Genomic DNA, 14165 nt, shown 5'->3' on the forward strand with positions numbered 1-14165 from the left:
AAAAATTAAATAAATTAGCAAGATTAATGTGTACAGAGAGAAGATAGATAATTTTTTTTACACTTAGATTGTTGGTTAGAAAATATCTTTAACACTTTTTCTGTGCTTGGATAGGTAAATTTTAAGTATTATAATTAGCTACTCATAGATGCTTAGTTTTCCATAGACACAGTTTTAAAATACACCAAAAAGCAGTTTTACTTCCTTTAATATGACTTTTTTATTTCAGGTTGAAAGCCTACATTTGCTGTCAGACTGGGGTCCAAATTTTAATGAAGGTAGAAAATATGCAGCAAAATTTAGTAAGGTAAAGTTGCTTCTCTTTCCATTTCTTTAAATGTTTTCTAATTCTGTAATACAACTAAGTAGCTTGCTTAGTGGAAGTGGCTAGTTATTTTACTAATTATCTGGCTGTCAGCAAAGCCTAGGCTTTTAAAAATGAACTTCAAATTAAAATTTTTAGATAATCACACATCATAATATAGGATAAATGCAATTGAAAAATCACCCTGGTTAAGGACATGGAAGCAACCTAGATGCCCATCAGCAGATGAATGGATAAGAAAGCTGTGGTACATATACACAATGGAGTATTACTCAGCCATTAAAAAGAATGCATTTGAATTGGTCTAATGAGGTGAGTGAAACTGGAGCCTATTATACAGATTGAAGTAAGCCAGAAAGAAAAACACCAATACAGTATACTAACGCATATATATGGAATTTAGAAAGATGGTAACAAAAACCCTGTATACAAGACAGCAAAAGAGACACTGATGTATATAACAGTCTTTTGGACTCTGTGGGAGAGGGAGAGGGTGGGATGATTTGGGAGAATGGCATTGAAACATGTATAATGTCATATATGAAATGAGTGGCCAGTCCAGGTTCAATGCATGATACTGGATGCTTGGGGCTGGTGCACTGGGACGACCCAGAGGGATGGTATGGGGAGGGAGGAGGGTTCAGGATGGGGAACACGTGTATACCTGTGGCGGATTCATGTTGATATATGGCAAAACCAATACAATATTGTAAAGTTAAAAAAATAAATAAAAATTTTTAAAAAATAAAAAAAAAAGAAGAAAAATCACCCTGGTTAGAATATTTTAAAATAACATCATGTGCAACTGAAAGGTTTTTAAATTCCATTGTAACTTATTTCAAGAAATATTCTGTACAGGTGTGTGTGCATGCATCCTCAGTCCCAGCTGTTTTACAACTCCATGAACTGTAGCCCATCAGGCTCCTCTGTTTATGGAATTTCCTAGGCAAGAATACTGGAGTAGGTTGCAATTTCCTACTCTAAGGGATTTTCCCGACCTAGAGATCAAATCAAAGTCTCTTGCATCTCCCACATTGAAGCAGATTCTTTACTACTGAGGCACCGAGGAAGCCTATTCTATACAATAGAGTTCCAATGTTCCAGGTTTTGCTTTAGGAATAAAAAAATTTGTGTGATAAACTGACCATTGAATATATCACAGTGGAAAGAACTCTACACAGAACGTGAAGAAAGCCAGGCTCTAACAAACATTGTGATTTGAGAGTTTTAATATCAGTAGGTTCTCTGTCCCTTCTTTAATGGGTTGATGAAGTAGACAACGTTGACAGATCTTTGAGAGTCCCTGCAGTGTGTCCTTAATAAGTGCCAGTTACGTGTGCATTACACTAAATTGCAGAACACTGATCTTTTAAGATCTGTGATGCTTTGCCCCCTTTGTTTCATTAACAAAACTACTAGATTCACTTCAGACTAAATATGATTGGCCCCGTCTGCTTGTATCGCTTAGAGATTTAAGCATCCAAGCTGTGAAAACAAAGCTGGGTTTGAATCCCGGCTCAGTCTGCTTCTAATTACATTAACTTGAGTAAATTACATAGCCTAACTGCCTTAGTTTCCTCATCTCTAAACTGGGGGTAATAATAATCAGGTTGTCATGAGATATTGAGGTAAATATTTAGCACATGGTAAGTGCATGCTTTTATTATTACTATTGCTACTATTGCTGTTATTACTACTATTACAACAGATAAATGGATTCTTACAAACATCTTCCAAAATTCAAGGAAACCAAAATTCCTTGAATTCCTTACCTATTATAAAAGGTAAGGTAAATGTAAGATACTGCATAGTTTAAAGTTTATAATATAGGATAGACTGCTTAGGCCCAGATAAGTGTTCATTTTTGACTTGGAAATACATACTGTTAATCTGTGAAGAGAGAATGGGAATGGTGATCTCAGCTTGTCCTAGAGGACAGAGTTTTCTTGGAGAGTGACAGAAATGCCTGGAGCATGACACAACCCAGAGGGGAGCAGTTGGTAAAACCTTTTCAGGAAGTTGCATTAGAAAGAAATCCGAACATAGCAAGACAGGAGGATATAAGTGAGATTGGTAGATTGTATTTTAACAAAGGACCAAAGAGGATAAACCTTCACCAAAAAAGGTCAAAGGACTTACTGCAGTGAAGATCAGATGACCTAATTCAACTTCTCTGGGCTCCATTTCCCTGTAAGAGCCTTTAGTTTCTCTTATGTTATGGCTTTCCTTCTTTAGAAACTTAAAAAGGACTTCTATTGGGCCTTGGATTAACCTTTTTAATCCCCAGAGGGGAGACAATGGTACAGTAATAAAGTAAAAGATGAGTAGTATTGACTTTAAGGAATATCTAGAATACTAAACCCAAGCCAAACTGAGTAACATGAAAAGTATTCTGACTTTCCCTTATCTATGTAGGAAAACATGTCCTCCAGATTTCCCCATTTGAGTTGTTTACTTAAACTGAATAATATATGAAAATGCTATCAAAGAAGAGGAAGCAGTAGCTTACAACCAAGGTCTAAGAATTTTGTTTTTAAAAATTGCCATGCTGCGTAACTTTGACTAGTGATGTTTTTCACTTTAAGGCAATAATAATGTTAGAAACTCTTAAGTGAGATACCTTTTATCCTGAAGGTGGACCTATGTTGGGCTAAGGTACATCCTTATATCTCTGACTGTTAAGTCAGCCTTAAGTATAGTTATCCTAATTTCTACAAAACTCCCTAGTTTTATTAGTTTCCATGCAAAGAGTTGACTCATTGGAAAAGACTCTGATGCTGGGAGGGACTGGGGGCAGGAGGAGAAGGGAACGACAGAGGATGAGATGGCTGGATGGCATCACTGACTCGATGGACGTGAGTCTCAGTGAACTCCGGGAGTTGGTGATGGACAGGGAGGCCTGGCGTGCTGCGATTCATGGGGTCGCAAAGAGTCAGACACGACTGAGCGACTGAACTGAACTGAATCATGAATAATGAAATTTGATACTATGGAGATACATTTAGAAGTATATTTTTTTATTAAATATTTTTAAACCTGTGTTCATCACATTATACATTCATAGATAGGCTAAGATGAGCGTTTACACTTCATTGTATACTTAATTACAGTTACACCATTAAAGGAAAAGTACATTCAGAGAACATCTAAGTAAGATTATTATAGGTTATAAAATGCAGGCTTCTAATTTAAAATAAGGAGGATTTTATTATTTCCTGAAAAGTACTTAGAAGACTGAAACATATTTTCCTTGTGGCTTTCTGATTTTAAATATATCATACGATTTATAGCACTCCAGTAACTTCAGAGTAGTCTTTTGACCAAATACTTGGTATTGGTGATTTCCACTGGTTGTGTTTTTCATTCTTAGAGGGTTTATGACAATTGTCCCATTATATAACTGATCAGCTAGAGCAATCTTAAATTTTCCCATGCTTTAGCTTTACTTTATTCAACTTCTATGTTTAGATTTAGGTGATCATAGAATGTGTATCTCACCCTAAGGAATTTGTTACTCTTTAGGCATTTTCTTTCCAGAATACACAGGATTGAATTTGTATCTTCTTATGAAAGTAAGTAGGCTTCCCTTGTAGCTCAGTTGGTAAAGAATCCACCTAACCTGAGTTCGATCCCTGGGTTGGGAACATCCCCTGGAGAAGGAAAAGGCTACCCATTCCAGTATTCTGGCCTGGAGAATTTCATGGGCTGTATAGTCCATAGGGTGGCAAAGAGTCGGACACGACTGAGCGACTTTCACTCACTCACTCACTATAAAAATATGTCTACTTAAGTAAATCCATTCATTCATCCAGCAGACACTTAGTGAATACCCATTGCGGTCCAGGTGTTATAGACATTAGACTGAGAGCAGCAAGGAAGGGGAAGGCAATGGCACCCCACTCCAGTACTTTTGCCTGGAAAATCCCATGGATGGAGGAGCCTGGTGGGCTGCCGTCTGTGGGGTTGCACAGAGTCGGACACGACTGAAGCAACTTAGCAGCAGCAGCAAGGAAAACCATTCTTGACTCTGGAGCTCACATTCCCAGTGGAGGAGAATTCATGTAAGATACTCTCTTGCACATCATTTCTCACCATGTTTCTGTTTTCAGAGAGTAAATGAGTGTTTTGAAGCAGAAAAGGCTATGACAGTAGTACCAGGCACCATCAGAGGCAGCCATTATATTGCTGCTAACTTATTAACAAAATAAGTTAGAATACTCCCAGCTTTGATGTAGTTCATTCAGTTGTAATTTTTCAAATCTATTATATTTTAGACCTATATTTTACTATTTACTTTCCATAAAGACTCATTTATTTTCCATAAAGAAATTCAGATGCATTTTCTATTGTTTTATGTTTACTTTGTTGCTGCTTTGATGTTTATATCAGATCCTGATTTTGATAACAATGTAGTTTAAGCTGTTGTGGGATGAATTCTTTTCAGATTTACTCAAAAGCCATTAATTAAGCACATTTACTCTCCTTGGCCTATAAATTACAAAATTGGAGTTTATATAGGACTGAGTAGGGTACAGTTTTGTTGTAATGAAGAAAACAGACATGAAGCAAAGTTGACCAGGGTGCCTGGTGTGGATCTGTCTTCTGAGAGATGGAGATAAGGTCTGGAGAGGGTTAAGGCACATTGAGTTTCAAGTAGAAGTGTCATCATTTTCTCAGTCATTACTTTCAAAAAGAATGGCCTTTCTATATTAATCCCTTATTACTAAGCACCCTATTTCTGTATCCTTTGAGCCTCAAAAGCTTTTTATAGATTCCTGCATTCTTGTCTTAACATTTATCTCAATGAAACATCCCATATGGTGATAAACTCCCTTTTGAAAACAGTGGCTGCCATATGCATCTTCATTTTTATATTCCTGAAAGTGCTGAGTCAGTGACTTTCCCATAGTAGGAATTCAGTCTTAACTCTTTTAATAAGTAGTGTGGTGGTGGTTTAGTTGCTAAGTCATGTCCGACTCTTGTGACCCCAGGAACTGTAGCCTGCCAGACTCCTCTGTCCATGGGATTCTCCAGGCAAGAATACTGGAATGGGTTGCCATTTCCTTCTCCAGGGATGTTCCCAACCCAGGAATCGAACCCAGGTCTCCTGCATTGCAGGCAGATTCGTTACCAACTGAGCCACGAGGGAAGACCCAATAAGTAGTATCAGATCAGATCAGATCAGATCAGTCGCTCAGTCGTGTCCGACTCTTTGCAACCCCATGAATTGCAGCACGCCAGGCCTCCCTGTCCATCACCAACTCCCGGAGTTCACTGAGACTCACGTCCATCGAGTCAGTGATGCCATCCAGCCATCTCATCCTCTCTCATTCCCTTCTCCTCTTGCCCCCAATCCCTCCCAGCATCAGAGTCTTTTCCAATGAGTCAACTCTTCGCATGAGGTGGCCAAAGTACTGGAGTTTCAGCTTTAGCATCATTCCTTCCAAAGAAATCCCAGGGCTGATCTCCTTCAGAATGGACTGGTTGGATCTCCTTGCACTAATTCATTTAAATATATGTGTGCTTGCTATGCGCTAGGAGTTGATACCACTTTAAAGCAGGGTTCGGACAGCTTTTTTGCGAGTGGCCAGGCAGTACAGTTGCAATTGTCAAGCTGCCACGGTAGCACATAAACAGCTATAGACAGTACATAAATGACTGTCTGGGTATGACTATAAGATCTTATTTACAAAAACAGACAATGGACAGAATTTGGCCTGCTGACTGTATTTGCCAATTCCTGTGTGCTTCAATTCTCAGTTCTCTAAAATGAGAGAGAAAGATAGATTATTAAAACAACTGCCAAGTATAATGTAAAGTTTCTTCAGAAAAAGCACTTGTTCAGAGAACAGGCTTTTTGATATGTAACCTTGACCTGAAGTATCAATAGGTTAAGACTGATCAAGTCTTTATTTTTCATTTATTCAGTTAATATTCATTGAGTCCCTTCCATATGCCAGCACAGTGCTAAGCCTTAGGAACACATAGACATCTAAAAGACTAGCCCTCAAGATGCTCACAGTTGAGGAATGAAGATAGGTATGTGGTAAATGGTAAAATACATATGTATTTAATAATACAGCATAGCAGAAAACATGGGCATCTTTGCCTGTCAGTTTTTGATGGGTGCACAGACCAGTTGTCTTCACTCTACTTCCAAAAATCGACATATAGAGCAAGGAGTTGAGACTTTAAACCCAAACCAAATTAAAATATTGTCCAAGCTTTGATTTCATGAATGTCACAGAAAATGTTATTACTCTTTTGTGGGGACTGCCTATTGTACTGGAGAAAGCAATGGCACCCCCCTCCAGTACTCTTGCCTGGAAAATCCCATGGATGGAGGAGCCTGGAAGGCTGCAGTCCTTGGGGTCGCTGAGGGTCGGACACGACTGAGCAACTTCACTTTCACTTTTCACTTTCATGCATTGGAGAAGGAAATGGCAACCCACTCCAGTGTTCTTGCCTGGAGAATCCCAGGGACGGGGGAGCCTGGTGGGCTGCTGTCTCTGGGGTCGCACAGAGTCGGACATGACTTACAGAGATTCTATTAGTTGTTTCCTACTATGCTGGTTGCTGGTTGTAGTTAATAATTTCAGAACACTTTTTTCTTTTTTTTAAGCAAAAAGCAACCAGCAAAAGAATGAGCTATTTCTCTTGGATGATTTTATTTCCATGCTGAGAGGATGTTTTTTAAATAAAAAACTAAAGGTACTTTACTTTCTTTGGATCTGTAACTTGAAATATTTAAAAATCATTTACTGTGAAGTTGAGGTAAGACACTTTTTCCTATGCCCTTTTAGAGAAATTGGCTTTGCCTCCATAAAGGCCTCAAGTGAGACCCTCCTGACTTCTTTTTTTTTTTTTTCTGACTTCTTTTTGATTTTCACTAACACCCACCCACCAGCAAGCAAAGACCCCCTCCCCTCAACTACTACCTTAAAGCAGAGTGACCCCCCAGCTCAGGTTACTTGCTCAGATTCTCACTTCCAAGACTCTGAATTCTGCCTGCAAGGCACCATCTCTCAGACTTTGTTGATTCTGAGAACCTGGTCTCTTGCCTGTGTCACCTCCTCCTGGTCTCTCCTTGCTTTTCACCTCGCCCAGACACCTACTGGAGAAGGCAGTGGCACCCCACTCCAGTACTGTTGCCTGGAAAATCCATGGACGGAAGAGCCTGGTAGGCTACAGTCCATGGGGTCGCTAAGAGTCGGACACGACTGAGCGACTTCACTTTCACTTTTTACTTTCATGCATTGGAGAAGGAAATGACAACCCACTCCCGTGTTCTTGCCTGGAGAATTCCAGGGACGGGGAAGCCTGGTGGGCTGCCGTCTATGGGGTCGCACAGAGTCAGACATGACTGAAGTGACTTAGCAGTAGCAGCAGACACCTACTGGCTGATTTTGCTCCCTTAGCATAAGCATCTCTCCAACTGATTATTTAACCTGTTTCTTTTCTCAGAACATTGCTTCTCAGATTTCGGTGTCCATCATAACTATCTAGGACAGATGAAAATGTTGATTTTCAACCCGCCTTCAAAGTTCTGGGTTTAGTCAATCTCACACAGAACCTGCATTTTTTAGTCTCTGCCTCCTAGGGGACCCTGACAGAAGTTATCCCTGGAACCACACTTAGAAACTCTGCCCAGAATGGTAAACTCCTTGAGGACATTTTTAAATCCCATACAAGTGTCTAATGTGTTTTCTATATAAAAAGTATTTGGTAGATGTTTATGCAGTTGAGTTGTTGAAGTTGTATGTAGAAATGTGTAACATTAGAATGAATTTTTGAAGTCAGATTTCTACATCTTTAAAGATAGGGTCTGTACCCTTTGCCTAATCGAACTAGTAATAGGAAACTAAATCTAATTTCAGGCTTACAGAGAATGATTGAAAAGTATACTCTGAAGATATTCTAAATAAAAAATTTATAATATACATGTTAAATTAGGATTTTTTTAAAAAAATATCCTGCCATTAAGGAACTGAAGACCTTTGAACTTAAGATTATTTTGATAATAATGGTCTAGAATTAAATATATATCAGAGAACATTAAAGGAATTCCAGGATTGCTAAAAACGGCATTAACTGCTTTCAGATGCCTTGTCTTATGTAAATAGCCAGAGACCGGTTTTGCCTTTTAGTTAGATCCACTGAAAATAACTGTGATGAAGGAAGGGTTAGTGACTAACAGTGTGCTCTCTAGATGAGATTACTTAAACTTCCTTTTGTTTCCCTTTTGGAATTTAATTCTAGTAATGAATTCTGCAGAGATAAATGGGGGGAAATCACTTAATCTAAGAATCAGTTGTAAACAACCTTGCAGATTAGTAGAAGATGTCATCATCAGCACTCACTCATCTCATTAAGAGATGCATTCCCAGTAAAATTGTACTTTAAATGTTTGTAATATGTTTTTGTTTTGATCAGTTTTGTACTAATAATAATTAAAATTATTCTATCCAGAAGAAATTTTAACACTTAAAGCCTTAAGGTCATAGATAATAAAATGAAATTTTTACCTAACATACACATTTTTGTTACAGGGAAGTATAACTGGGTGCTAAGTAAAAGGTTTTCAAGCATGAATGTATTTAGGATAAAATTCTGTGGAAAATTGAAATGGAAAGACAATCAAGGAGAAAGAAAAACCATATAAGATTTCTAACTATTAAGGAAGAACTTGTTCAAACAGTTTTTAAGTTGGTGATACTGGTACCATTCTCATTTTATTTAAATTCCGGTGAATTTACTTAAGAGTGATATAACATTTTCATTTTAAATTATCAGTATGTGCACTGCCCTACAAATTATGTTCTTTATAATCTGTTTAAACTTGTGAATAAAGATTTTTAAATGAAATTTTAGATGTCTATTCTAAAATGTACAAAGGTATCTTTGTTTTCTAAAATTATTTTAGTTATGATAAGCAGAAAAGTGTGCAGAACGTGCATAAGTTTTCCCAAATGGAGACATACACAAATGTTTGCTGCAAGGGTGTTTAAAATCAGAGTTAAATCTAAAGGCTGATGGATGTCTTTATGGAACATATAAGTATTAATGACACCCTTATATTGAGTGCCTCCTACTGTTTTTTAAGTACTTTGTTAAGCATTTTATACACATTACAATTATGTTACACAATATATGCCTTGGGCTTCCCTGGTGGCTCAGTGGTAAAGAGTCCGCCTGTACTGCAGGAGATGAAGGTTTGACCCCTGGGTCCAGAAGTTCTCCTGGAGAAGAAAATGTCAACCCATTCCAGTTTTCTTGCCTGGGAAGTCCCATGGACAGAGGAGCCTGGTGGGCTACAGTCCATGGGGTCAAAAAGAGTCAGATACGACTTACCGACTAAACAACAACATACGTACATTATACATCATAAATATGTTTCATTACCCAGAAAGCCCTGACTGCAAATTTGTAACCACTAACTATTAAACCAGAGTACACGTTCTTGGAAGATGTAGAACTCAACCCCAGTTCTTTGTTACCCATTGCTGGGATTATTGATTATTTTCCCAAGTGAGAATCATAAGCAGGATGAGTACGTGCTCAAAATAGTCTTAACCGTTGGCCACATTTTGGATCTAGACTCTAGAACAGAGGAAGCAAGGGATCATTTCAGAACTAGAAAATGTTAGAATCAACCTGAAGAATGTCTGCACACATAAAGAAAATATGTAGCACAGGTTGCTAAATACTTTCATCATCTCACAACACATCCAGTGATGAAATGGGTTTCATGTGTGGCATTCTGCTTGAGGCAGTTTTATGATAAGAATTGTAAACGTAGCTTTAGAGAAGTTTACTCTTACTTAGCTCCAGGGAAGCTGAAACTCAGCTGGATGGATGAGTGGTTGAAGTTTCAGCTGCTGTGAACTTGTGAATATTAATTTGAGAGACTGTACAGAAAAGTTGATCCAAAATGATATGACAGTCAAAGTCTTATCAGATGATAAGCCCACGGTTTCCATAGTAATGATCTCATTTCAACTATGTACTATTTTGATTATTGATTAAGAGGATTATGTAAAACATAAAAAGTTTTCTCTAAAAACTTGGAAAATAAATTTTAACTCTCAGCTTGATGTTAATCCACTAATTTTATCCATTCTAGTTACATTACATAATAGCTTGTACCAAATTTTATATATTCTGCAAAGAGAATAACAACATATTAAAATTTCTAGGTGATTCATTTTAGCCAAAGTACCTCATCTCCTTTTCAACTAGACTTCTCACTGAAATTCATAAGTACCAAAACTGAATTCTGTGTGTGTTCCCATATTCTCTATCTATTAATATCTTGTGGAGAAGGCAATGGCACCTCACTCCAGTACTTTTGCCTGGAAAATCCCATGGATGGAGGGGCCTGGTAGGCTGCAGTCCATGGGGTCACCAAGAGTTGGACACGACTGAGCGACTTCACTTTCACTTTTCACTTTCATGCTTTGAAGAAGGAAATGGCAACCCACTATCTTGTACATGTGTTTCTTCCTAGAAAGCCTTCATCTTTTCATCTCTAGTGAATACCTAATAGTTCACCATTGTATTCCCAGTTCTTGAAACAGCAACTGGTACATGGTAGACCTTAGTATGTGTTGAGTGAGGAATAACCAAACAGACAAATGATTCTATGGTGTAGTTAATCCATGAACTACTTAACATTTAAGTTATTTGGAGGAACATGATCATATTTTCCAAAGTGATACTTCCTAATGAAGACTGAAGGTGTATAAGACTCTTGGCATTTAGTCTAGCACCAGAAGAAAGATATGCTTTGTTAACAGGAGAAAGGCTACTTAAAATTCCCTGTGTTAATTAGGAGAAAATCCATGCAGGGGGAAGGATTTTTAAGAACCAATTAAGGAGGGAAGGAGCTCAAGTTAGCAAATGAAGTGCCTAGATACTACAGGCACCTCTGCAGCCTGAAAGAACATTTGGAGGTGAAGGTTTATTGAGTATCTACTTAGGTTTAGATTTCTATCCTGACACATGTCCCAATGAAATGTGATAGCTTGTTTCTTTAACTGGCACTTCCAATAAACTGTAGGGTTTACTTCTGTGAACTTCCATTACCTAGGAGACTGTCTTTGTCTTAGTGTTAGTCATTCAGTCATACCAGACTCTTCGACCCTAGTGGACTGTAGCCCTCAAGGTTCCTCTGTCCATGAGATTTCCCAGGCAAGAATACTGGAGTGGGTTGCCATTTCCTTCTCCAGGGGATCTCCCCAGCCAAGGGTTTGAACCTGTGTCTCCTGTATTGCAGGCGAATTCTTTACCATCTGAGCCACCTTACATGGTAGATACTAAATAAATATTTGAGGAATTGATTGATGAATGAATGCTAGGGACTGTTTACAACATTTTCATGTGCATTAATTCTAATGAAGCATGTACTGTATCTCTATAAGATAGGGATCGTGGACTCTGAGAAATTGAGTTACCCAAAGAAACCAAATTACAGTTACAAAGCCAGGATTTGGACTCAGGTCTTTTTGTCTACAGAATTTCTGCTTTTTTCTACTGACTTGTCCATCATATAAATGATGAATATAATTCCTGAAAAGTATGTTATTTCCCTGCTAAAGATGCAAAATTACCTTTGAAGTACAAAGTCTTATTACTAACACTAGTTTGGCAAGTTACGTTTTAGAAACATTTTCACCTATTAGATTTAATCTTTACAAGCTAGCTGATGAGCTAGATAGCTTTTACAAGCTAGATAACTTTCATCATTATACTGATGAGGAAAACTGAATACTCTTGAGAAATCAGAGCATATAAGGACCTGTGATAAGAGTGGAACCCAAGCCTTCTGGATTTACAAGTAATTGAGCTTACTACTAATCGCATCTAGAATAAGAGCCTTGTAATGCCCTCTTTAAAGAATGTTTTAAATTGCGTAGTTGGTCAGTTTATTTCACTACATCCATAGCTTTCATGTCATCAATAGACTGGGATCGTCTACCTGTGTGTTTCTGAGCTGTAGCGCTTTATGAATGGAGGCAGGTGTCTGCACTGCCCCCACTCATGCCAAGTATGTGGAGTCCTCATTTACACGTTTACATAAATTACATAAAAGTCCCAAAACGAGGTGCAGCAAACTACTGGTTCAACTACTGTTATATTTTTAATATGAAAACTAAGTGAAATTAGGTAAGAAGAAAATTTGACTTTGGCAAAACCTGTTTCTAATGTGACATGGACAGTTTGAGTTGCAAAAATTGTCACACGGGAGTATCATCTGGAGAAATTTTAACTAATGCCTTTTTCTTTTAAACAGAAGAGTTAAAAAAAAAATGTCTGACCCCTGTATTTAGTTTGGTTTTACATGTGTTAGTTTGAATTTATGTATCCTTTTTTCTCCTATTCTGGGTCTTCATTACCTATCTGGTTTCTTTCTTCCTTTTCATTTGGATTTTAAAAACTAGTTTGTTCACTTAATCTGTTCTCTTTCTCCTCTATTGAAAAAAGTTTAGTACTTTAAAATTACTTATTTTAAAGGAATTTGATAAGTATGAATCTAAAACATTTAGTTTATAATTTATTAACTTTACTGAATTCCGGAGAAGGCAATGGCACCCCACTCCAGTACTCTTGCCTGGAAAATCCCATGGATGGAGGAGCCTGGAAGGCTGCAGTCCATGGGGTTGCTGAGGGTCGGACACGACTGAGCGACTTCACTTTGACTTTTCACTTTCATGCATTGGAGAAGGAAATGGCAACCCACTCCAGTGTTCTTGCCTGGAGAATCCCAAGGATGGGGAAGCCTGGTGGGCTGCCATCTATGGGGTCACATAGAGTCGGACACGACTGAAGTGACTTAGCTTACTGAATTTAGTTTATACCAAGATAAGTCATACTTGAAAAACATTTGCCTATCAGATAACAATAAACTGATTTATGTTAAAGCTAAGTTTTTTTAAACACCAAGAGATTCAACTGTGTACAGTTTGCACTTTTAACCTAGAAACCTAAATTAAGAAATAATACACAACTATGAAGAATATAGGTTAAGTGCTGCCTTTTGTAGATAAATATCAAAAAACTTGCACAGTTTTAGAGCTGAAGGGATCTTAGTGATCACCTCATCCAATGACCTTATCTTGTAGTGGAAAAATTCTGTGGCCTCGGGATTGCTATTGAACTGTTAAATTTGGAGAATATTCTATTTTAGTTCACCTGTTTTTTAAGGGGGTGAAAGGGAAGATGATCTAAAGGTCGTCAGTGGTTAGATAGGAAATAGAATGGTTTGTGACTCCTCTCTCTTTTTTTTTAAATCTGTGTCTCCTTTTGAGTTATGGGAAGTTTAAAAAATCCTAATTTGCTAATAAAATGCAGAGAAGGAAGTTCAAGAACTTGGCCAGTTTCTTTGAAAATTAGTAACAGAGCTAAGCTTAAAAGCATACCCTTGAATATCAGTCCCCTTTTACGTATATGATGTCAATCACTTAATACCTGTTTAGCCTCCTGAGCTGTGCTGCCCTTGCAATGCCCCGGTGAAGGTGCCTACAGCTGGGTCGGCTAGTGAGCCTGTGAGAGTAATAAGCAAGTGAAATAACAAGAGGAAATGTCTAAGAGAGTCCCTAAGGGAAAAAGAAAAGACAAATGTTGGTATGTTAATTCTTTCAAACCCAAGTAGTTTGTCTTGTGGTAGTAGAACCCTTTTACTAATGGGAACACCAGAGTTCGTGAAAATTTCAAAAAAAGATGAAGCTTTCACTTGGGATTCAGTGACTTAATGGTTTGCAAAGGAGCTGACTCCTAAAGGTTTTGGGCAGAGCCAAGCTAGACTCTACAGCTTGCCTCAAGATAATGGAAACAGAAGCAT

The 14165-nt window shown here is 37.9% G+C and overlaps 1 protein-coding gene across 1 annotated transcript in view; it reads left to right on the top strand.

Annotated features, from left to right (window-relative positions):
- The window catches only part of ZNHIT6 (zinc finger HIT-type containing 6), a 61853-nt gene that overhangs the window by 39555 nt on the left and 8133 nt on the right, over positions 1–14165 (top strand). Inside the window, exon 8 of the mRNA XM_002686285.7 lies at positions 230–307. Coding sequence (XP_002686331.1) covers positions 230–307 — 78 coding nt within the window. The remainder of the gene's footprint in view (positions 1–229; positions 308–14165) is intronic.

This window comes from Bos taurus, chromosome 3 (assembly GCF_002263795.3).
Source record: "Bos taurus isolate L1 Dominette 01449 registration number 42190680 breed Hereford chromosome 3, ARS-UCD2.0, whole genome shotgun sequence".
Classification (NCBI taxonomy): domain Eukaryota; kingdom Metazoa; phylum Chordata; class Mammalia; order Artiodactyla; family Bovidae; genus Bos; species Bos taurus.